General features: G+C 38.4%; 1 protein-coding gene across 3 annotated transcripts in view; it reads right to left on the bottom strand.

The window, feature by feature from the left end:
* RUNX1T1 (RUNX1 translocation partner 1) overlaps nt 1-25,300 on the bottom strand; it is a 94,532-nt gene that overhangs the window by 15,868 nt on the left and 53,364 nt on the right. For all 3 annotated transcript variants that reach the window (XM_026842395.1, XM_026842396.1, XM_026842397.1), the window contains exons 5-9: nt 20,767-20,948; nt 12,277-12,527; nt 10,947-11,032; nt 10,122-10,323; nt 945-1,013 (exon numbers count right to left, since the gene is read on the bottom strand). In XM_026842395.1, coding sequence (XP_026698196.1) covers nt 945-1,013; nt 10,122-10,323; nt 10,947-11,032; nt 12,277-12,527; nt 20,767-20,948 — 790 coding nt within the window. The remainder of the gene's footprint in view (nt 1-944; nt 1,014-10,121; nt 10,324-10,946; nt 11,033-12,276; nt 12,528-20,766; nt 20,949-25,300) is intronic.

Genomic DNA, 25,300 nt, shown 5'->3' on the forward strand with positions numbered 1-25,300 from the left:
CATATGTTCTGTATATAGTTTAAAATACACCAAAAAGCAGCAAGTAGTTACAGGAGATTTGATCAGAAAGCATATTTGCCATTTAATCATTAACTCCTGCTCAGACAGCTGCTGTAGACTTCATGGTTACACAGGTGTTCAAAAGCAGGGTGTGTGTATAAGTGTACATATAGAAGTTCAACTACCTTGCTGAAGTTCAAGAGCTAATTCCTGGCCCCTCTGAAAACAAGGAAACTCATATCAATGTCAAAAGAGCAAAGGTTTAGTTCCAGCACCACAATGGGATCCTTGCCAGGAAACTCCTGCGCTCAGGCAGAGTTTCAAAGTGTTGAAGAAAACTCTCTGCACAACCACAATATCTGCGCATGGTGCCTTCCAAGCTCAGGGAAGATGCTGTCAATTCCTGTGCAACCATCCAGAGCAATGGCTGAGACATGATCTTGCTTACTTCATTGAAAACTTTGCAGGTTTATGAGCATAGACCTCACTGGGGGCTGACAGGCACAAGATCTTTTTTTTAAAATTAAGAATGGTTACACTGCATAGCTGAAGGTATTTCTTTAACAAGTATACTTAGGTTTTTTCCCCTCCTTTGGGAATTCTTACCTTAACTAGGTAAGAATCTTGAAGCTTAAAAAAAAAAAAAAATCCCAATTTAAAAAAAAAAAAATTGCTAACAGACTGAAACTTTAGTATATCACGTTTCATCCTGAAACCATTATAACCCCTGAAAATAGGGGGCCTTAATGGAACTACTGATATCCCCTAACCATAGCAGCAGATGCTTCTATTATAAAGATGATTTCATGTCCTGATCAGTTCCAGTTTAAGATTATTAAACACAATTTCTTCTTGTTACTACTAGTAAGCCTTTTTTTTTTTTTTTTTTTTTTTTTTTATGCAGCTGCCAGAAGACTAAGCTGGTGTTTTTAAACAGTTCTTACCAGCTTTCTTCCAGATCTCCTCTGGCACATATCCAGACGCAGGCCTGTGAAGGAATTCCCGATGTGATTCTGCAGGAGGAGGGGGTGTGGAGGGAAAAAGAAAAAGCATCATAAGCAATGCTTGCTTTTTGAGAACAAGGCTTAGAGAAATACCTTTTTCCTTTACTTATTGCTCAGACAAAAAAATTGCTTAAATTTTTCTTTACTAAAACTAAAACGGATGCTGTGGCTGTAGCTCATGAATGTCACATGGACCAGATCAATGTTTAGGACTTGAATATCTCATCTTAAGGCAAGCTGGGATGAGTTTGCTTTATTTTAATTTTACAGCATTTCAAGTCAACCCTATATGACAGTTTCCACGCTTTTAAGGCTGGCTTTGCGAGGCCAACTGAGGGAGTGACGTGCTTCATCCTTTGTCATTATGTTTATGAAAAGGAAGGAGAAAGAGGGCAACAGTCCAGGATTGGCACTTCTGCTCTGTGAAAACAGAATGGCTACTGAGGAGTGGAGATAAAAGCCAAGATGTCATTCCAGTGATCAAATAAGCTGTCCACAGAAAAAGAAAGGGGTGTTTCTCTATGTTCAGAGCTATGCTTTCCCATATCTGAGGCCATGTTGGCAACTGTAGCTGCATGAGTGAAAAACAGAACCTTTAACTTTAGGTTAAGCCCCTAAATACATATGCTGCCAAACAACCTCACTAGAGCTGAAGCTCGTATTTCACCCGTATATTTCAATCACATTTTGACAACTCTTTCCCCCTCCCCGTCCTCTTTTTTTAAAGGGTTTAACCTCTGGGCCTGAGCCTAAGAGCTCTGAAATCAGTAAGATCCCTTCCACACAGACTTCAAAGACGGAAGATCAGACAATACAGAAAGAAAATTCACTTTGGCCTGAAATTTAGCATACAGATTCTCAGGAGATTAAAAGCTGCCCCTTTTCAAACACAATTTAAAAACCAATCAACTATTTTTCAACATAACAGAGGAGAAATTGAAAGCAAAAACAAAACCACATAATGGTAAGTTCACTGCCGTGATTCCTATTGCCTGTGTGACAGAATTCAATTGTCAAAATAAAATAACTTGATTTATTACATTAAAGATAAGGTTTGAATCTTTTTAGAAATGTTGCTAGAAATTAAACACCCTTTTTGATGACTGAGTATGAAACATTAACAAAAGTACACGTGCCATTCTCTGAATACTAATTTTTACTAAATATATCCATTTTTTGCATCTTAAAGTTATAATTTGCTAACTTGGTCAAAAAGTAGTATTTTTAAGAAAAAGATTGAACCATTAGGTTTTGCAAATTGTTTCACACCATCATACATATGCATGCAGTACTCTGTATATACAGTAGGCTACAGAAACTTAAATACATTTAAAAGATGACATTTAATATTTCAGACAGCTAACAAAGGTGGAAATGACAAGGGGCTGTTTCAGCTACGCAGAGAGTAGGGAATCCCAGTCCCTGCGCACTGTTCCACAGATGCAGTTTCTAGCACGTGAATCTGCAGACACCGACGGGGTGGACTGAATCTTCCCATCTGACAGGCAGCTGAGTGGATATCCCCAGCTCTCCTGTTTGTCACTAAAGTATGGGATGAAAATAAAATGGATTTTTTGTAGGCAGAATTTCACACCTCTCGAGCACAAAATGATGGGTGGGTGTGCGCAATATTCTGCAAAACAGCTAACTATTTACAATGGTTTAATTGACTTGATAGAGGACTGCAGACCTGGTGCTGAAAATGGGAAAATTCTCAGTATCACTTGGCTCATATGATTCTGGAGACAACAAATACCATTGTGTACACTTCTCCCATCCCTTGGAGGCTTTTAGACTTACAGGCACAGTGCCAGTTCAGTCAGGGACAGAGGCGGCAGCAGCTAACATTGCTTGAAAGCTCAGGAAAACTAAAGTTGAAAAATTAAAACACTCTTTATTTGTAATCCTGCAATACCTGCAGGAAAAGACCCAACCAGACTCCAAATGAGGCAAAACAAGGGGTTTGTTGCATTCGTGTTTTGTACTCTATGATGACTTTTCCTGGCTGTTATTTAAGGTACCGTCATGGCAAGGATCATAGCCTTGATTTAAGCCCTTTACCATGGTACTTAGTATTACAAATAAAAGAGACGTGGAGCTGATTTTTTTTGGTACACATGACTTTCCAAAAATGGAATTCAATGACATAAATGACCAGATTGCCAACTAATTGTTAAAATTTCCAAAACATAAACATCAATCAAGCTCTTATTCCAACCACAAATTATTTACATGAGGAACGGGATCCTCTGCAAGAAGAATGAAATCAAGAGCTTGTAAGAGACTTTCCCATAGTTTGGAATGGCACATAAGAAAAGACAAGAAGCACTTATGAAGATAATAAAAAACATATTTCCCAAGTAAAAGAAAAAAAATTATTAGCATGGCCATTGTTTAGTCAGTGGTGATGAGTCCATGAAAACAATCTTCAGGGCTAAACTACAGGACATGACTAAAGGATATGTCTTATATTACTGTATTTTTAAGGTAAAGTAACACATTCAGATTAAAAATCTGAATTCAATTTAAAATCTCCAGATTAAGAATCACAGGGCTTGCTCACTAAAACACAAAGAGTCTTAACTTGGACATCTAGCAAACTCAAACGAAAAGTAACACAGTTGAGTGAAGTCCCTGAAATACCAAACGCAAAACTGCAAAAACCCATAATGAGGAAAACACATTATATAGACTAACTGCAGCACCTAGAAGTCACAGTAAATTCTACCTGGAAGGACACAGAATGAGTTAACAGCTTTACTGGTCAGACATAATACAAAGGGGTTTTAACGGTAAAAATGAAACAATGCTATTATGTAGAACAATGGGATGTACACTACTAAATTTACTTGAAATTCATGGCAAGGAGTGGTTTAAAAGTACTTGCTGATAATCAGTCTGGTTCCTACTGAACCTGATGAAAAAGCCAAACAAGGAAAATAAAAAGCACATACACATGAGAGTAATAAGTACTTGTCTGTGGAGAGCTTAAATGACGTAAAAATAAAATAATTTTTAAATATTTTTTTTTTAATTTTTAATTTTAATGTGAAATACAATTTTCAGCAAGAAAGATGTTGGACTGGAGCGTAAGAACACACATGATGAAAAGACACAAAAACTGGTCTCTGAGCCTTGCATTCTTTTGAAGAGTAGGGAAAAACATCATACATTATTTTGTAAAATATATAGAAAAAGTACTATTTTTAGTCTATACTTGATTTTTTTTTTAATAAAAAAGAAAACATTCACCCCCCCAAAAATCATACTGTTACAATATGGTGTGGGGTTCCATATGGGCCCTGGCGTATTTCAAGAACACATTCAACCACAAGAATCATCACCAGTTAATTGATCGACCAGGTTTCTGGAGTCTAATGAGTAGAAATATATTGTAGATGGCTTATTTTTGGTGGTTTTAAGATAAAGAGAATAGGTGCTGAATGTACTGAAATAGAGAGATGTGGAGAGTTGTAAAAGCAAAAATAAATATGGGTCTGGGAAGTGAAACTTGAGACAAAAAGCTAGGACCAAATAAAGTATATGAACTCTCACAGGATAAAAGGGCCAAACCCAAGAAAACAAGAGCAGAAAACCTTAAAAGGACAAGATGTGTTCAAGAGTCTCAAAAAGCCTAATCCATATTTGGAAAGAAGGAACAGAAGATGGGTTGACAATACAAAAGAATTGAAGTTTTTATCACTGGACAATGACATCCAAGTCTATAATAACAAAATATGAAGAAACGGAGATTAAGAGCTGATCTTTTGAGGATCTTTTGGAATTTATTCTATTTAGGAAAATACTGGCAGTGACATCAATACCCTACATGCCATAGTGAACACTGGGGCTAAAAATTAATAAAAGCTGCATATAAGCAGCCTTGAGCTAGAGATTATTTCATATATAACTATATATATATAGTTATATGCTTTTATATGCATTTATATGCCATTCATATTTCATATGCAAGCTTTGCTTCATTCTACCCTACAAGACCCACTTACATGGGACAGACAAGAAAAAACTTCTCAGAGGAACAAATATCAAATATTCACTGCCTTGTTTATAACAGTCAAACTCAAGTGTTGCACTCCAATTAATGAAATATACAGATACAAATCTGAAAAAGTGCAATACTGAATGAGACTACTTTGCTAACCTTGTCAGGGGCATGAGTTTCAAGTATTTTTATGTACATCCTTGCCCTTCTTTGCCCTCTAATAAATTTCCGTGGCTATTGCAACACTCCTTGAAATATGTGAAATTGCGTGTTCTCATTTTAAAAGAATAAGAAAAGGAAAACCACACAGCTACTGTATTACTCAATCATTCTCAACCAAGATCAAGTCAGAGCTGAAAACTAAGAATACATTCGTGCAACGTTTCTGCAGCTGTAACCCTATCTAATGGCATATAATTCAGTATGCCACAATCCAGCCCAAACCTCCTGTGCAGTGAGTGGATTAAGACCAATACTTAATATCATCAGTGACCAGTATTACAGAGGCTTTACATTCTAGAATTACAAGTTATAAATGTTACTGTGGTATTCATATCATCTCCCTTGGCTCATATTGAGAATACCGTGCATATTACAGCAATGCTGATTTCCTAGAGAATATGATGTGCTACGGTCTAGACAAGAGGTCTGTGCAGTGGGTGGGGAACAGGTTGACAGGCTGCACACATGAGTTGGTGGGAAATAGCTCCTGTTCAAACAGACAGCCTGTCATAAATTGGGTCTCCCTGGGATTGATATTGGTCCAACACTAATATGTTCATAAATGATCTGGATGATGGGATCAGTTGTACCCTGATGAAGTTTGCTAATGATACCAAACTGAGTGGGAAGTGGACACTTTGGAAGGGAGAGCCACCCTGCAGGAAGACCTGGATAGGCTGGAAGAGTGGGCTAATGAGAAATTGATGAAGTTCAACAAAGACAAGTGTCAGGTCTTGCACCCGGGAAAACTTAATCCAGGAGTGCAGCACAGGCTGGGATCTACCCGGCTGGGGAGCGGCTCTGTGGAAAGGGACCTGGGGCTCCTGGTGGACAACACAATACATATGAGTGAACGGTGTGCTGCAGGGGCAACGGAAGTCAATGGGATGCTGGGCTGCATCAACAAAGGCATCACCAGCAGAGACAAAGAAGTCATTACCCCACTCTACCCAGCGCTTGTCAGGCCACACCTGGAATACTGGGTTCAGTTTTGGTCCCTGCTGTGCAAAAAGATGTGGACAAGCTGTAGAGGGTCCAGAGGAGGGCCACAAAGTCAGTCAAAGGACTGGGAAGCCTGGCATATGGGGAAAGGCTGCGAGAAAGGCTGGATTTTTTCAGCCTTGAGAAAAGAAGGCTTAGAGGAGACCTTATCACCCTGTTCCAGTATTTAAAGGGTGGCTACAAAAGAGATGAAGACTCCCTTTTTACAAGGAGTCACTTGCAAAATACAAGGGGTAATGGGTACAAGTTTCTCCTGGGGAAATTCTGACGACATAAGAGGAATTTTTTTCACAATGAGAACAATCAGCCACTGGAATAATCTCCCCAGGGAAGTGGTGGATTCCCCAACACTGGACACTTTTAATAATCAGCTGGACAGGATGCTGGGCCATCTTGTCTAGACTGTGCTTTTGCCAAGAAAGGTTGGATTAGGCGATCCTTGAGGTCCCTTCCAATCTGGTATTCTATGATTATCTGCAAATGGAACTGGGAAGAATTTATAATCACAGCATGAATAGACATGAATTGGCAGGAATGCCCTGGCTAACACTGAAAGTAGAGGTGAACAACCTTCAATAAAATATATACCAGCTTTGAAAGAGTTAACCTTTTAAAATGTGTTAAGAAATGGCTAACCTATGTGTTTTTTGACAAATTCATACACTTCTGAGAATCCTGACTTCCTGGGGCAAATCCTGCAGGTATTGGCACTCTTCAGTTGGATATTTCAAACTGTATTTTGTAAGATTTCCATTCAGATAAAGTCAACAGACACAAAGTATCAACATCACTGCAGAGTGTCTGATGTGTTCCTACATTACTTATCTAGAGCCACAGCTGCACTCAATAAGGCTATAGATCTTGTTTATAACCCATGATGTTGAAGAACCCTCATCTTTAATTTATCCGACTGTGAGTATTTCAGTATACAATGTCTGATATGTGTAATTATTCACTATTAGGATGAAAGTTGCAGTCCTGCTGCAGTATGTAGTACTGAAATTCTTCAGCAGAAATGGAGGAGTCGGATGATGTATTATTCACTTCACAGACCATCACAGTTCATCAAACGAATATATATAAAGTCTGAGCCATTTTCAGACTTTCATAAACATGTATTATTCAGACTGAAAAGAATGGACCCCATCTTACCTTCAACACACTCTCAGAGAATAATGAGAGCTTGTAACCTGTTGTAGCTGGCTAATGCATGTATTGAATTTCACTGCATTAAAATGAATGATCAAATACTTCATTTGATTTCTTAATTAAAAATACCAACAGAAAAATATCGATCAGATACTGCAAACTGTCAAGCTCAACATGATTTACATGGCTGTCAAATTAAAACAAGCACAAAAATCTTCCGACAGGAAAAAAAGGCTACCGGTTTTAAATGACGACCAAAATTTTCTTCTATTTCTCCTGGACTCAAACTATCTATACTAGAACTTCAGCTCAGAGTTTTTCAGCAGGAGCTATCTATGAAGACCGTGGCATAATGTTTATAGCAAGAACTTATCACTTCAGTGATGATATTTTAATCATAAAGAAAAAGAAACAAAGGCACAGACAATGTAGCCATATGGCCCCCTTTTTTTCCCTCTTCCTAGTGGAAATGACAAGATGGATTTAAAGGGTGGATTACCTCATTTTTATTTTTTTTTAAAATAAAGTACAAAGGGGAATCACTGACATTTAGAATCCCTGCGGCAAAACCCAATATTTACATGTTGTGTGGCACTTTAATTAAAATATTGGAGTAATTTTTCAACCCCTTCCTCCCCACTTCAAAACTAAAATTAAAAGCCCTGAACAGGACAGAGTCTCAAGTCCCACGGACACCACTTCAATTTTATTATATCTCTGAATGTTAGGAGTTTTCATTTTGTTAACTAGATTACTACCAGATTTGAGGACATATAAGGATTACCTTTCCATAGACACTAAAGGAAGTATTTTCTGCCTTATATATCAGACATAAAAGCACTTATTAGCAATATTTACAGTTGGCATGGAAGCTACATCACTGAAGCGATCCAAGTTTTGAGTCCATGACTCTTGGAAGTAGTTTTTAAAGCCAAATAACCAAAATGGATGTGTTAAAAATGAAACGGACTCACTCCAACCAGTTCGGTTGTACTCACATTACTGAAGACACGAGTGGTATATCCAATGCTGAATGTGTCATATAACATCTTTTTAAGCAAACAGACTTTGCCATTTCGAGTAATTTATCTTGACAAAGACAGAAACAGAATTATAATGCTGAGATCTAATTGTAGGTTTGATCTTCATTTTATCTTTTTTTGCTGTTGATGTGGTTATGACTATTTTCCTTGGATTGTACTATTATCTATAAAGTTGTGATAAATGTCTTGAGTACCAGTTTCTTGGGGGAAATTATAAAAACTCTGTTTCCTTTCATTTTTTTTACCTACTAACTATACTTACAAGCCCCATGGCCTGGCTCTTTTTGCATCATAGATTTAATAGAGAAAGGTGCCACTGATTTTGATCTAGGGGTTTCCTCACAAGTGTTCTTCCTGAAGCTGCAGATGTGATCAACACTTCAGATGCCATATTTATGAGTCTTCCTTTACATTAAATTTAACACTATTCATAGAAACCATTACCTGAATGCTTCTTTCTGAGAAGGGCTCCTCTAGGGACTAGACTTATTAGTGAAGTTAGGAACACCATTTCCATAACCCTTCCTTTAACTGACTGAAGCTAATTTATAGAGCTATTGAAAAAAAAAAAAAAAAAAAAAAAAGTTTGTTTGTTAGCAAGAGGCACGTGATAACTCTAGAGATTTACCAAAAGGAAGATGGGAGAGGGCCTTAGATTTCTTTTCCTGTTTTTGTATTTGCAGTTAAATAAGTTGTAGATTTAATAAGTTATTTTTAAGGGCAAAGAAGAAAAAACCACAGCTTTAAATAAAATACAGTTTCAATTCTACTACTGATGATTTTGAGTAGATGGCACTCTGTATGGACAATTTATTTTTTGAAGATAAATATTAGATAAGCAATCATAGTTTGCTGTTCGTTTCAGAGGAGCAGAGATCAATAAAAAGGTATCACCAAGATGCGTTTCTTTACCACACCATGCTCACAAGATAAAAGCTTGCTGTTATATGGCAGTCATCTTAGAGTAGTTGTGTGAGGTACTGTGCGATTGTGACTGTGAAGGTCTGCAGGGGGTAAAAGTTCACCTGCTTGGTCTGCTCCTTATAAGTGGGCTTTGCAGACTGAGCCAAGTTTTGAGCAGTTCCATGTAACTACACACTCAGCAGTACCCAAAGTACCTCAGACACATCTATGTGAGCTGCAGTGGTGGACACAGACCTAGGAGAATCATCTGTGCATGCCTGTGGGCATCCCAGATATTTCTTTCTTATAAGGAAACCAAGTACATCTGAGAATTGTCCGTATCTTTTTATGTCCCTTCATTTCCTTAGAAAGACAACTTCCAAGTTAAGTCATTTGATTCGAGAAGGTGAAAGTTCTTGGTTTCACAGTGCTAACAATCCAGAAGCACCTACAGATGTCCTTAATCAAGCAAGGGAGGGAGGGAGATGGCAAAGATGGAGAGTCAGGGCACATCTCACCACTCTGCCATACCTACATGACAATCTGTCCTCCCACCCCACCACTCTCAGACGTTGCTGAATGGAAGCAAATTACCAAGCATCACCTTAAAATCCAAGCCATTCCACATGTAAACACAACTACTAGGGGATAAGAGTTATAGTTAATTCAGTAGTCAGCAGAGACTATTTAATCACTACCACAGAAGAAGAATCCAAAGAACAAATACAAACTTCACCTAGCACTTAGATGAGCTGAAAGAGCACTGGTAAACAATTTTTAATGAGGATACTGTACCTAATGTAACTGGATCTGGATTCACTGGACTCTGCTGTCTGGAATGACTACTGCTGCTGTTACTGCCTTTTTTTAAATCTTCCGCATCACTGTACCGCCGTATCCAATAATTAAGCTCCTCACGGTCTGCTTCTTGACATCGCCGTAGTACAGTGAGAGATCGCCTAGTTTTTTCCACCATGTCCATTATACAGTTTAACAGCTGTTCACAGCAATGGATGGAGCAGAGAAACAAAAAAGAACATTTTATTCATAAACTGACAAAAAAAAAAAACGTTAATGTGCTGGATGCCTGCATTTTAATAATGAAGGAGTCTCTCCCTGTTATCTCAAATACAGCTGAAAAATTCTAATCTTAAGAATGATAATCCACTCCTGTTTAACTGGTGATCCTAAACTGTACAGATATGGATTTCTGGGGGAAAGGGTTAAGACAAGGGGGGAAAAATGAACAGACTGTAGTCCCACCACTAGTATCACATGGCACCACAGAGGCCAGGAGATCTGGTCCAGAACTGATGCCTACAAATGTTATAAGAGCTAATAAATTCAAAGAACAAATCCAATGTGTCCCAGATTCAGGGTTTATAGATCAGAGACCATTCTCCTTTTGGAAGCCAGTAATAATCAGGATACTGCAGTAGGCACTTAACAGCAAGGCCTGGTATGAGCTACCTAATAGGGAACAACAAGACCTCTGATTTAATCACCAGTGCTTTCAAAACTTGTCCAGGAATTGAGATTTTTTAAAAAGAAAAATTTAAAATTCCTATCCTAGAAGGCTACTTTCAGACAATTATACATAAGAGTACATTTAGCCCTTACATGGTCAAGGTGTTTCCACTCTTCTGCCCATTCTCTGTCTGTTAGCCTGTGATCAATCATTTCTTCTTGACGTGTGCCATGCAACCCTGCCAAAAAGGAGTAAATAATGTTTACCGTGCTAGGATTCCCCAGGGTGGGGGGAAGAACCTGTGAGACAAATATATCATACATTACCTAGTCTAGTCAGAAATGCCACCACAAAAATAAATGGCTGCTTAAAACCTTTGCTCTACGTTCTTTTTAGCACTTGTCCCCACATAACATGCCACTCTTTTATTCAAATTAATGTCTCCAATTCCACAAGTTCTGTAGGTTGCAAGATGACCCCTCAAAAATGGAACTAACTCTTTCTGACTATATAAAATTATAATACATAATACAATACATAATATAATACAATATATAATTTTTCATTTGCACTACTTGAAGAAGTCAGAAAGACAATTATTTGGTTACTCAATATATTGAATACTAGCTGTACTTCAGAGTTGAAAAAATATTAGTAGAAACTCAATGTTATTTTGCTAAATGCAGTAATTACTACCATGTCAACAGAGCATCATTAAGGGTTCATCCCTTCACAGATGTTTAAACATGTGGTTAAAATGTAGCACATATATCAGAGCAGCTGACAACATGATACAACCAAGCCAGTATTTATTATCAACACTCAAGAGGAACCGACACTTGCTCTTTGTTTAGCCTCCTCTATACAGATGCTGAATATTTGTAAATGTTCCTCTTTTATTGAAGATTTGTTTAAAACAAGGAAGAATAAGTGCAGATGTGAAGCAAGCCAGGCAAATCCAAAAGCATCAGACATCCCATTAAACCAAAACGTGCTGTGTGTGGTGTGGTTGGAGCTTCTGCTGTTTGCATCCTCTGCAGACATCCCCACGCTGCACCACACTCTTGAGATGTCACACATGTAACAATTCTCCAAAGTCTAATAACTTTTCTCTAGTCTAAGATGAAATCAAGCTACATCAGTGCTGTTATTGTCAGAAATGTGGCATTGGAAGAAAAATAAAAGGCTCTACCTATCCTTGCCTGCCAGATACATGAGTGTCCATGTCATGTACACAGCTGTGAAAGCACTGGTTCCTCTCTTGCTTTAGAGTGTAGCAAAGACACAATTCAATCCACTTTTACAAATATAAATCTGAAATAAGGCTATTAGAAGCAGCTAGATGGACAAACAGTTATAAAGGCTATATCTGAACGGCAGGTAGATTTCATTAGAAAAAAACCCAAACATTCAAAACACAGAATATAATTACAAGGAAAAGAAAAACCTAAGAAAACAATGCAGAAAGTCAACATGCCTTACCCATAGGTCTGTTTCTGTCCCTGAGGTCCCTGTGATTGGGGTGTCTGTATGAGTCCCTGTAGTGGTGGGCAATGGCCATATCATCCAAACGATAATGCTGAGGTGGAGGTGGGGTGGGATGAGGCAGACCATTGGGCTGATAAGATAAGCCATTATTTGGACTGTACCGCTGGCCTGGGCTAATAGTGCAGGGCCGCTTGCTTGGATGCTCTGAGTGCAAAGGCTCTCTGTCAAAGCCATTTTCTTTGGTTCTGAAAAACAAAGCAAAGGAACTTTAATTCACTTAGTGAGCAGAGCTGCTCGGGAGTACACACCCCCATCTGCATGTGCAGCTTCGGGAAATAAAGCTTGTTCTTCCACTTTGCTCCAAGTGTGTGGTGCTATAGAACATTTCTGTTCTTCCACTTTGCTCCAAGTGTGTGGTGTTCAAGAATGTTTCGTAACACTGCTCATTCACAATATACAAAGGACACATTCACCTTGTCTAACTATCCCTGTAACTTGAGAAATACTATCAGGGTGAGCCTTCCAGCAGAGCGGCTTAAAGAGCTGGACTGAAAAGCAAGCAGCCTTTGCTGAAATCCCCAGCTGATGGGATGGATACACACGTAATTGCAGAGCTGAAACAATCAACTGGTACATGAAGCTAGAGGCCAAGAAATTCCTCCTTTCAGTAGTGCTATAGCATCTAGTAAATTAGGGGAAATTTTGTGTTAAAGAAATACGTTTAGCATAGAGTCTTAAGGTCATGTGTGTCAGCGTGCTGAAGCTCAGCCTTACGTCACGCCCATCAAGATCAGTGTCATACCAAGACTCTGGGCAAGAGTGACTCTAGATGATGAGAAATGAGAAATGAGAAATGCTTCCTTCAGAGATTTTTGAACCATTTGGGCTATTTAGGTCAAAGGTGCTGTGACTGACATTAATTTTGGAGGAAGATGTGGTTAGACTCATGTCCTTGATAACAGTCAAGATTTCCCACTCCATTACTCTTAGGACTTCTATGTTCAGGCAACTTTAAAGAGTTATCAGAAGAAGGGCAGTTTTTTACGTTATAGATACTCATTAATTCAGTTCATAATTAGCTCCAAAGAGGTGTCAGTTCCAAAGCCGTCTCTACTTTGCACCTCTGCCTGAGAACCTGGAACTCACACTGAACTAATTTTACATTAAAATAATAAAGAAACGCTAGAGTTACTTCAAACAGGTTCACAACTCCTTTTAGGGAAGCTTCATTTCACTGAAGTTTGTGGACTTTTTGCCACTGGAATAAACAAAACCTACAAAGTACTAGCTTTGAACAGAAAGGTTATTAGATATAAATACCACACTGCTGAGGTTGCATCCCTCTCTTCAAAAACTTTTACTAAAGAGCTGATATATTCTAGCCTTTTTTAATGAGAATCTCCTCTGTGATTTACGGATGGCATAACTTATCTTCCTAATAATAACACAATTTTTTTGTCACTTTGACGGGAAGGTAAATTTGATCTATTTTTGTTGTTTGCCTGCTGTTAAAACCAACTATCCTTCAACAAACCCTCCCCCACAAGCCAACCAACCTCAAGGGACTGTGTGGAGAAATGCTCAATGTATTAATTGTTGCCCCTCAACAGGCCTCTTTTAATGTTAATGAGAGGAAGGATGAAACCAAAACTTTGCCAATATCCACTGGGAGAGAGGATCAAAGTAAGATCTTGCAATTACCAGCAGGAAATTAAAAGATGGGTTGTGCTGTTTTCAGAAGAAGTAAAGATATTTTCCAGGGACCTCACTGCAGTCACTAATGCCAGAGAAGCTGCAGACATACATATTTTACTATACCTTAACTTGGCAAAAAGGAGAGAATCTTTCACCAATACAGCAGGACAGCTGTTCTAATTTTGGGCAGAGGTATAAAAGACTTATTTGTAGAAGTGGAGTATGTACCTTGTTCCAAAGCAAACGCAGAATGGCTGTGAAAACTCCTCATCAGGAAAACCTGAGGACCACCATATATTTTTAATGGCTTTTGGCACAATGGAACTGCTTGCAATAACTCCCAATGGGCAGTGATATTTTTGACAGCTCTCCAAGACAAGTTCGGTATTTAGTTTGCTGGTGTGTGTTTTCTTTGCACACATCTACTCAAACTCAGTGTCCAGGTCTTTCGATTGTAAAAATACTACGCAAGCAAAAACCACACTTTCCTTAATGTACAAGCTAAGCTATTCATTTGCCAAAGTTCATTAGTGTTACAGTTAGAATGATCTCTAGATAAGATGGGGGAAAAAAATCAGAAACTATAAATCATGAAATAACTTCACTGACTTTTTTTGACCAGTGTACGAAAAGCAAGCCAGAAAAGTGGGACAAGTAGGAATCCAGTTTTCCTTTTCTGCATTATAATTAAATTTTTAAAGTCCTGTTTACATACAATTGTATGTATTTGCACCTTACTGCACAGGTACTTTTGTGGGTTTTTTTAGGAATTCTTTTTACTTAATTACGTTAACCAGAATGCAATGCATTAGCTTGGACAACACACCAGCATATCCACTTTCTTCTAGAGCCCGGAGTTTAACTAACACAAAAATTAACATTACCACTGGAAACACATTTACTGAAATTAAATTCTTATTTTTGTTATTATGCTGAGCAACAGCTGTCAGGTCTTTTCTTCTTAAAACCTGAATTCTACAATTTATTGTTATATTTTCTGCACTGACCAAATAAACAATTATTTAGCAGAATACCAGAATGTGACTGTACATAAGCTCATTTTGTGTTTCTGACCATATAAAATATATAAAAAGATAACAGCTTTCAAAGTCTCATCAGAACAGCAATCACTAGCAAATTTATATCTGAATATAGTGACTATAGTGATAAAAGGCAAAGTACTGAAGGGTGCCATAACCCAGATGCTCTGAACTCAACCCAGTATTCTGCTTCTGATCTCAGTCCTACACATTCTTCCAGGTCTCACCCCCTTGGGAAAGCAGCATTTCCCCAGGTGTCTGAGGAAGCATTCTGGTTTGACAGTAACTGGCAGACCCATGAGTACTAGTTCCAAATCCAAAGCCAGTACAATTTTAATCTGATATCTGATCCATCTGAATTTGCAAAGCAGCAACAAGCTGTAGAGAGGAAGTAACACTAAATGTGTAGAAAGCCTAATGGACACATTTTCTTGGTTTTCTTTTTCTTGCTCTTGTTGGTCACATTTTCCTTGACGTGCACATAAATCAGCACTGTTTGGTTGTGTTTTTTTTAAATGACAATATGATAAAGATGGGGTCCTTCAGCTACAAACATGCAAGGGTCATTTTACCTGGAGTCATGATTTGCTCAGATTAAATAAAGATAGGAGAATAGACCATTAGTCTGTAGCAATTTAACAGACTTTATGCTGTTTCTAAGTTATCATTTGTTTTAAATTATTGCAATTTATGGATAATTTCCTGGGTAGAAAATATGACTATGCAAAACTGCCTTGGCTAGAAAATCGTTTCATCTGATCAAGACTATTATACCAATTTCAAAGAACACCAAAGTCAGCTTGCAAGAAGAAGGCAAAGCTATTCATCTGCTATTTGTGCAAGATGCTTTGATTTAAACTGGGCTTCCACCAATAAAGTCTTGATGACCAAACAAGTGATAATGCTTTGCTGGAATAAAATACCTTTATATATATATAAAATACTGTGTTACAGAAAATATTAATATTGCCTTTCTAACAGTTCATATTAAGATAAAACTTTTAAAATTCTTCCTTCATAAATACATGTGATTTAGAAGAAGCATAGCTGTAAGAGCTGTGAGCATTCTTCAACTTATTGAGATGTGAACGAGCTTCTTCAAATAAGATTTAACTAACAGAATTAAGGTCAGTCTCTGTACCCAGTTGCCTTTGACACCAATTCCTTGTCAGGGGTGCCAAAGGTACAGCAAGCACAGCAGCACTTTCTAAAGTCACAAAACAATCATGGCCAATTTTGTTTTCTTCTCACTCAGAGCTATTCTAACAGATTTTCTTACTATCCTGTATCCAGTTTGTAAGCAGCTGTCATAAATGTAGAGTCAGTATATGACACGCTCATGTGCCATAGAGCCCTTCCCAGCAAGCTCAAAGGATGACTAATTAGCAAAAAGTCTTTTGTGGTTAACGAATTTAAAATAATGTTATTTATAACTAAGCATTCATTCACCGAAATAAATACTCACATTGGTCCAAGTTCCTTTGCTTTACTACAGTAGAATATAAACTCCAAAAGTTGTAAACAAAATATAGTGAACACTTTGTTCATGACATGTCATGAACAAATTACCAAAATGTGTTGTCTCCTCAGGTGTCAGTTTTTCTCTCTTGCAGTGACTGATGGTTCCCAGTGTTATTACAGAAACAGATTGATCTTTTTAATGAGCTAGTTTAATATACTCCAAAATCTCACCGTGGCTGCTCATCCGTGTCAGACCATATGCACCAAGAAAACATTCAGTAAAACACGAAGCTCTGCTGTCAGATTGCTCTATAAAACCTCACATACAGTAGACTTGGATATGCAGATAAATAACCAGAACTGGAAAATGCATATGCAAAAAAGGGTCTGAAATTATAAGCAGAAAAAAATTACTGTATGTAGATTTTCTTAAAAAAAAAAAAAAAAAAATCACAGGGTGGGGGTGGTTATGTGCAACACACACTTTCCACTTCCTTTGCCTAATCCCTTACTGTATTTTACCTCTATTGGAATCAACTGTGTGCAGTTACCCATGCCCAAACGAAGAATGTAAATATGGAAAAATGTGTGTATATATATTTCTAATATATATGTGTATGTATCACATACATACACACACACATCTCTATATGAGAGGGATGTATTACATACACGTTATATATAATGTGTGTGTGTGTGTGTGTGTGTGTGTGTGTGTGTGTATATTTTCATATCCCTCGGGAAGCAAAAAAGATACCACAATTTACTTCATTGAGAGACATATCTCCAAACAAAAATTATTCCAACTGCATTTAGTTCCCCTGAAAGTATGCTGCCATTTAGTAATTTTTTCCCATATTCTAGCAACAGAGCAACGGCAAATCCTGTTCTTAAAGGATGCTTCATATTTTCCACTATATTTTTATTAGTATATTTGAAAGCTACCTAAGATATCTAAACAAAAGGTGTGTGTGTATACATATATTTCTAGATGCTTCCTCCTACTCCTCTGTAAACAATTGACATAATTAATAGTGTAATGAATATAAAGTCAGACAAGTATTTGGTTTCAGTACTCAGTCTAGGCGTGCTCTGATTCTGAAGACAGTTTCTTGTGGTTGATTTACTTACATAATCCTAATTAAAAGGTATGCAAACTCCTATTCAGTAAATTTAAGAACCTCTCCAACAGGATCTCGTCTTTTTACTAAACCTGTAGTACAAATGTTCCTGAGTGCATGAGACAACTCCAATGAACTTGATTCAGCCAAAAATAATGTATATTTTTTTCCGTATAGCTTTAATCATAGTCAATGGAGAAGTAGGTGTGACTAACCAGTGACAGCGTTGTTCAATACTGCAAAAAACAATTATTTTTTAAGCTCGAGCCACCATTCCAGCTGAGCAGTCTCTTTCCATGTCTTTCATGACAGCAAAGAATTTCAGGGTCAAAAAAGAAAGGAAGGGTTTTTCTGAAATGCCACTTCCCCAGAACTAAGGAGTCTAATTTCAAGCAGCTATCAACAGAGGCTTCCAATTGATAGCTTTTTAAACCTCGGAGCATGGAGAGCAATGGGACACCCTGCATTAGAGCCCCTCCCTGGACCCTGAGAATTCAAATGCAGGGTTTTACCCACAACTTGGAAGTTAAACACTGTCTACCCCTCACCCCAAAAGCTCCATTAGTACCTGGACAGGAACTAAAGGCTATCCGAGCTGGACAGAGCCTAAGAGGCTTTAGTTGTGAAGCCAAAGGCACTTGCTCAAGAGTAGAGACCTTCCAAGTTTCAAGAGCACCTATGTATTTTAACTAAAAAGAGAAAAACTGAGAACAAAATCAATAAACCAGACTTAAATCTCTCTCTGTCTTGGCCTCAGTTTTATTTAAAAGATGAAGACTGACTTTAAAATCCAATATTCTTCTGATCTGCTGGTCCCCTTATGGGCTACTCCTATGTCCTTTTTGCTATAAAACTAATATGGGGTCTTTTCATTACTAAGTTCTTGTACTGCACTAAGGTGCAGTGTTGGGTGGTCATCCCCTCCCACGCAACTAGGACTGAAGGTACCATAGGTGAGACAGCACTTATTACAAAATAACCAAAATTCAGCACTGTCAAACTGGCTCTGAAATAGAGGGAGTATTATTCCAGAACGCTAAGGAAGAAAACGAAATCTTTTATTGCCCATTTCTCCTTTGTGGCCTTATGGGAGAAGCAAGTAATACTGCTCTCTATTAACTGGAATAAATTTAAAAAAAAAAAAAAAAAAAAAAAAAAAAAAAAAAAAAAAAAAAAGCAAACTAGGCTGTCAGGAAGCCACATCCCTTTTCTCTGTATTCTCTGTCAAGCAAGACCTCATGAGCTTCTGAGATAATTTAATGTGTGTCTACCTACTTGTAGGAAAGACACCGTGTCTGCTACTGACACTGAGCTACAGCATGCTGATATTTAAGCTATTCACAAGATTTTAAGAAGCCTTCTTAACAGACATTTTGGTCCACTACTCTGCAAAAACTGAGGATATGCAGAAGAACTGCCCCAGGGAGCTAAATTTCAGCTTTTGAAATGTTATCTCTTTGAACAGAGCAAGAATCTACATGGAAAAGGTCTGAAAATTAATCATCTTTCTGGGATGCAGTTAGCAGGTTTGCATTAACACCAATAGCTGCTTTTGTTTGTCCTAGTTGTCAGGGAAAAGTGGTGAAAAGAGAGTACAGAGAAAAAAGCTTTTGTGCTGGTATTTTCATTTTCTTGCTGGTCCACAGTGATTTCCCTGAAACACAATCTAAAACAAACTAATTTCAAATACCTTCACATTTTCATCTATCTAATGGCTATGATACTTTAATTTTTACTGTTCACTTCGGGTTATAAGGAGCTTAAACCTTACTATGAGCTTTCAGACTTTGTTTTCGATTTGTTCTTGTGCTATCTCTGTCTGTACCTAGACAAAATGTTACCTATACAAACCCGCAAGCCTTCCTGACTTTGCAAATCTTCACTTTTTTTCATTTAAAAGATAACTGGGACACTTGCCATGCCTTGGGCATGCAGGTAGCAGCATTTGGCAGAACTGTGTCGTAAAAGTTTCCCACACTATAAAATCCATGGCAAACATAACTTAGAAAAATCCAATATTTGGGCCTCGCAATGGTAAAATGTATATGCTAACTGAATTTCTAACACTATCATGAGAAGACAGTTAAAAATAGATAACCACAAGAGTCTTTTTCTTGTAACACTAAACAAAGAACTTTATTCAAATAAGAAAAACCGTTCCATATCCCTAAAACTACTGTGCTTCACACACATGCACTCATTCGCCCTGTTTCTGCATGGACTCTTTCTCAGCTCCTCAACAAAACAGATTTCAGTGAACATTTCTCCTGTTTGGAAGAAATATCCTTATGCATATTGCATATATGGATATAGAAACATGGCACAGCAGAAGGAGTCACAAGCCCTGACTGCACTCTGGAGCTTGCCTTGTACTTCCCAGTACAAATGCCGAGCCACTTTCCCCATATTTACTGTTTAGTCCAACAAAACCTCAAATACAAAGGACTTGCATATGGAGCTGGAGCGATCTGCTGCTCACCACTTTATGCTGCACAAAAATACTATGCACCAAACAGTACGGTTACTGGCTGGCCAGTATTACTTCTATGTGGGTATGATCACAGTGGGTCCTTGGGTGATTTTGCTGCCTGAATCGTGTATGCATGTATTACATTTAGATACACAGAGACGTATCTGTACATGTATATGTAGATAGATATAGATATATATATATAGATATAGATATATTTATGTGTATGTACACATGCTTAAGCAGGGCCTGTTGGAATAGGACAAAGGGTAATGATTTTAAGCTGGAAAAGGGTAGATTTAAACTTGATATAAGGAAAAGACATTTTTTACAATGAGTGGTGAAACATGAACAGGTTGTCCAGGGAGGTGGTGATGCCCTACCCTTGGAAGCATTCAAGGTCAGGTTAGACAGGGCTCTGAACAACCTGATCTAATTGACGAAGTCCCTGCTTACTGCAGGGGAGGTTGGACTAGATGACCTTGAAAGGTCCCTTCCAACCCAAACCATCCTATGATTCCAGACACACACAAGGGTAATTTGGCTATTGCACAGCTGTGATGAAGGCAGGACCAGCACCCAGGGAACACCATCCCAGCTCCCCCAGACACCCACCCACATGCTTCCCACTCACTATGAGCACAGCACATTCAACCCACATTTCTGAGCAGGATGTGAAAGGCACGGCGGAGCTCACCTGTCTGGAGTTCGCCTCTTCCCGTTTTCGTTCACATCGAGAAGCAGCTCTGAGGAGTCAACAGGTGAGGTGGTGCTGGCATCCAGAAGCAGCTGTTCGTGCTGGGCGAGGTACTGGGCTGGGTTCTGCTTGGCTAGCCTTGCACAGTGCAGCAGCTCCCGCTGCAGCAGGGGCAGATTGGCCTGCAAGAGCATTGCACACATTAAGAGGGTGGCTTGCTGGCAGTTTCAACAGAGATGTAGAAAAAAAAATCAGAAAATCAAAGGAAAGCCTGCTCTGAGATGAACCTGTTGCAAGCATCCTCAATCAGGTTTGTTGTGGTTATCTGCCTGAAAGCAAGCCTCCTCCTTATGGTTTCAGGTCATGGCTGTGGTAAGTATGCATGAAGGATGGGAGCATATGAAAAATAGAAGAGAAAACTGTAAACACTTGGAGAAAACCAGGTCTGAGTTCCACATCTTTAAAAGAGGAAAAAGCACTGCCCTGGTCGACTTCTTCGCCTTTACTTACTACCCAAAACCTGAGTTCCTATGGAGCAGCAGTTTTGAAGAAGTGACAAACTTTCCTCAATATTTGTTTCCCATTAAGACTGCAGTTAGTACGTAGAAATCAAGGAGAACGGGATTGCCCTCAGCCTTCCCATTACACTTGCAGTTACACATCAAGATAAAGATTACAACAAAATCTCACGTACCAGAGCTTCTGTTAATCACTCAGAGGGCTATGACCCTCCTCCTAGCCAGATGTAGCTTGAAGTATTTTTAACCCTCCTCTCAGAGCCCCACTGGGACTGGGGTCATGAGCTGGAGAGTACCGGGACTCAAAGATAACTGAAAATGCTCATTGATCTATGGGTGCAACATTTTGTCCATCTGCTAGGGTCATGCTTAGTCCTACTTCTTGCCAGATTTGGGACCAAGGTGGAACTGTATGTCCTTCCCCCTGGTGGAAATAGTTACACATACTGTGAAACATCTTCCTTTCTTTGCAGCACATGCATACCTTGATCCTAAGATAGTCCAGTCATTTCTTACCTACTTATTTGTGCCATAACGTGATGTGCTCTGACCTCTCTTGCTCCACAACTAGTGCACAGTGACTTGTTGCCTCAGGATTTTCTAGTACTGGATTAATTTCATGACCTTTAGTAATTGGAGATAAGACAAAGAACTCCAATGGTCCTCTGCTTTTGAAATAACTCTCATCAGGTTGTTTTTTTTAAATAGAAAAATATTTATTAAATCAAAAAATTTCTGAAACTAATGTGCAGGGGACCAAGCACAAAAGGCAGATGTTCTGGATGATGTCTGGGCACAGGATCTCAATCAATTACTCTGCTAGCATTCTAACAATCGCAAACTCTCAGGCACCTGTTGCTGTACCATAAGAGCAGACCCACTGTGCAACAAAAAATGCCAGAATGGGGTCAGTACGTATGAACCTTTCAGTGAAAAAAAGACCAGCAATTGCTATCGCTTAGGTTGGGAAGAGAGCTGGTTGCGGAACATGAAGTCCTTTCAAACCTCCACAGAACACAAATATTTTGTGAAATTACCAAAGAAATATCTTCTTTTGGTTATTATTTGTCACATTTTTGTCCAGGGATACCACATAACAGAGAGACACTGAATGCACTTGTTTTCATTTCACTGTTATATTTTAAAAGCTCACACAGAATCAAAATCAAGACTTGCAACTACCTAAACTGCCTCATGTGGCAGAAAAAGATTGAAGTTTACATATATTTACAAATAAATATCTAGATAAAATAATAGGATCAGACCTAGGATTTTAACAATGGTGAATACTTGGAAGATGCATCATCACATCTCAGCATGCCTATGAAGTAGAAATGTGAAGTCCCCACTTTGCAGGTGAGAAATCAAGGCAAAATCAACAGCGTTCCTTTTCACTATCACAGACAAAAGGGACTTATTTCATACATGGGCACTCCTAACTCCTGGAGACAACCAAATTTTGGAACTGGCTAGCAAAAACCTTGATTTATTTTATTTGTTTTCCTTCTCCAAAATAAATGTTCATTCTTGCTTTTTGACCATAAACATGAAGATTTACTATTTTATTTTAAATGGATTGAACTTTTTTTTGTGTGTGTGCATAGAACAGACATGTTTAACTTTTAATATATGTATTAAAAATGGCTCTACTCAGTTTCTTAATTTTTTAGAAGTTATTATAGAATGTTATTATAATTATAGAAAACTATGCCTCGTAATTTGGGTTTATAATGGCATCAAGCAATATTTGGACAAATACTTAAACTGAAGAAAAGCAGGATTTGTAAACTTTTAGTTCAACGCAAGTACTTTCAATATGCTCAAGACATTATTATAAACAATCTTTATCAAACCATGTAGCAAAAAATAATTGGTTTATTGGAAGAATCAGGATCTCTCTATGACTAGGTCAAGTGTACAGACCACTTCTGGTCACCTGAACACACATCAACTAGTTTTTAGGAAGCTGGATACAGAATGAAGAACTGACATTCTCCCTACTGTGAGAAGGAAGAGATCAGGCTCTTAAGGCAACTCAAGAATACTGATACAGACTCTGAAACCAAAATGGCCTTGGATACAAAGACTTATGCAGAGGTTCAGCTCTGACAGCAGAAGCAGTTCTGTCAATGTGCAGTATATGTGCAGTAGCACATTTCTCCCAGCATCGCTGCTGGTGCCTTCAGACAGATTTCTACACCTCTACATGTGAGAGGTACAAAACAGTTCTCAACCAGAAGCCAGATATATATAGATATATATATATATATGACTGCAAAGAAACGTGGTATTACTGGCTTACAGTCCCCTAAAATGTGGCACTTCAGTGTCTGGAATATTCTCCTACTCTTGTTTTGGCCTGGACCTTACATCCTTCAAGATTTAGGTAGTGTCTTATCCTCCTCCATCAGCTTTATAAACACAAATAGGGATAGGAGAACGTGGTTTTTTACCCAGCTGTCAGACCGTTTTCCACTTTGAAATGAACTGTTCTAACCAGAAAAGGAAATGTTATCTCTGCACCTGCAAATGAAACTACAGCTCCAAAAGGCTGTTCTATCATTTCAGTGCTCACTCCAGGTAATTAGTTAATAATTTTCCATTGTTGGATGTTCCTATTTTCTTTGAAACTTTAGCAACAAAAATATTTCAGTATTATAATTTAAATTAAAATAGCTTCATTATAGTGCAATTATACTTTGATGCAAGTTTTTATAATGGCAAGTTTAGCTAAGTTATTTACAGACATATTTTAAGAAAAAAAATTGAGACAAATTTTTGTTCAGAGAGTCTGAGTAACTCAAAATCATCAAATCATACACTGATACTGGTGCTCAAATATGCACAGCACATCTACTGAAAAACAGTGTTGGCAGTACTGAACGTGTACACCATGTACCACTTAAATTTAATAGACTAAATCCTCCTTGATAATAATATAGAAAATGTGCACAAGAAAGCTTCCAGCCAATGAAGGTTTCTGCAGGTGAATGATCTTATCTTCCTCTAAACCAGAATTTGTAGAAAGATAAGAAGTTTGATGACTATTTATTATCTGTAATAGATCAGCGCTCCCTGGCGTGAGGCACTGTACAAACACATGGTGAAGAGTAGCTCCTTTCCCAGAATTTTTATTACAGAAGTGCAAATATTGGCTTCTGACTGCAACGTAGCGTTTGGTAGACCTAGCAATCTGTAGTAGATCTAAACCAGACAGGATATACAGCATGGAAAGGTTTCAAGAAGGTTTGAGTGACTTGCATATGATCAGGTAACAGATCAGAGGCAAAGTTGGGAGGTCTGGCTTCACAACAAGTCTTTGGGACAGAAGGAACCGAAGAGCCCAAGAGTCTCTCCCTTGCCACGGAAATGCTGTGGGGCACAGCAGAGATCCTAGCTCTGGTCCTAGGAAGCTGTATTGCCATGTTAACACAGTCTTGAAGGCAAAAAAGCATCTTTGCTAAATTTGGTCCCAGATTGCGTTGGTCTACAATAAATACGTATATAAAAATTACATGTATTTGCCGGATGCTCCGGAAAGAAATACAGAAAGCATTCCATCTGGTCCCTGCTCAGCAGACAGCTTGGGGTTTTTTTTGCCACAGAGTCAGTAAGCAGTTTGGCTGTGGGAATACATGTCCTTAAAAATACTGAGGTACCTAACTATTGTCTTTGAGCATTCAGCCATGTATGAGCATGTGTCCTTCACCCCTCTTGTCATCAGAAAACCACTACTTATCCAGTAAGTAATCTTTTCATTTTGCATCTACCCATACTTACTAAACTGAACAAGTCAAAAAATGGCAGAATTGGGCTCAAATAACAACCATACGCTACCAACACCAAGACAAAAAGAGCATGTAACACCACAGAGTCCTTGCAAGACCATCTGGTCTTTGTCCTGCCATGGTGGCTGCAGTATGGCGCCTTAGGGAAGAACGAGTTAAAGCAGTGGGTGGTGGGAAAGGGTTACAACAAATATCACAGGCTCCTCAGGGGTCTGTAAAGGATGTGGA

This window comes from Athene cunicularia (assembly GCF_003259725.1).
Source record: "Athene cunicularia isolate RWA chromosome 2 unlocalized genomic scaffold, athCun1 chr2_part1, whole genome shotgun sequence".
Taxonomy (NCBI): domain Eukaryota; kingdom Metazoa; phylum Chordata; class Aves; order Strigiformes; family Strigidae; genus Athene; species Athene cunicularia.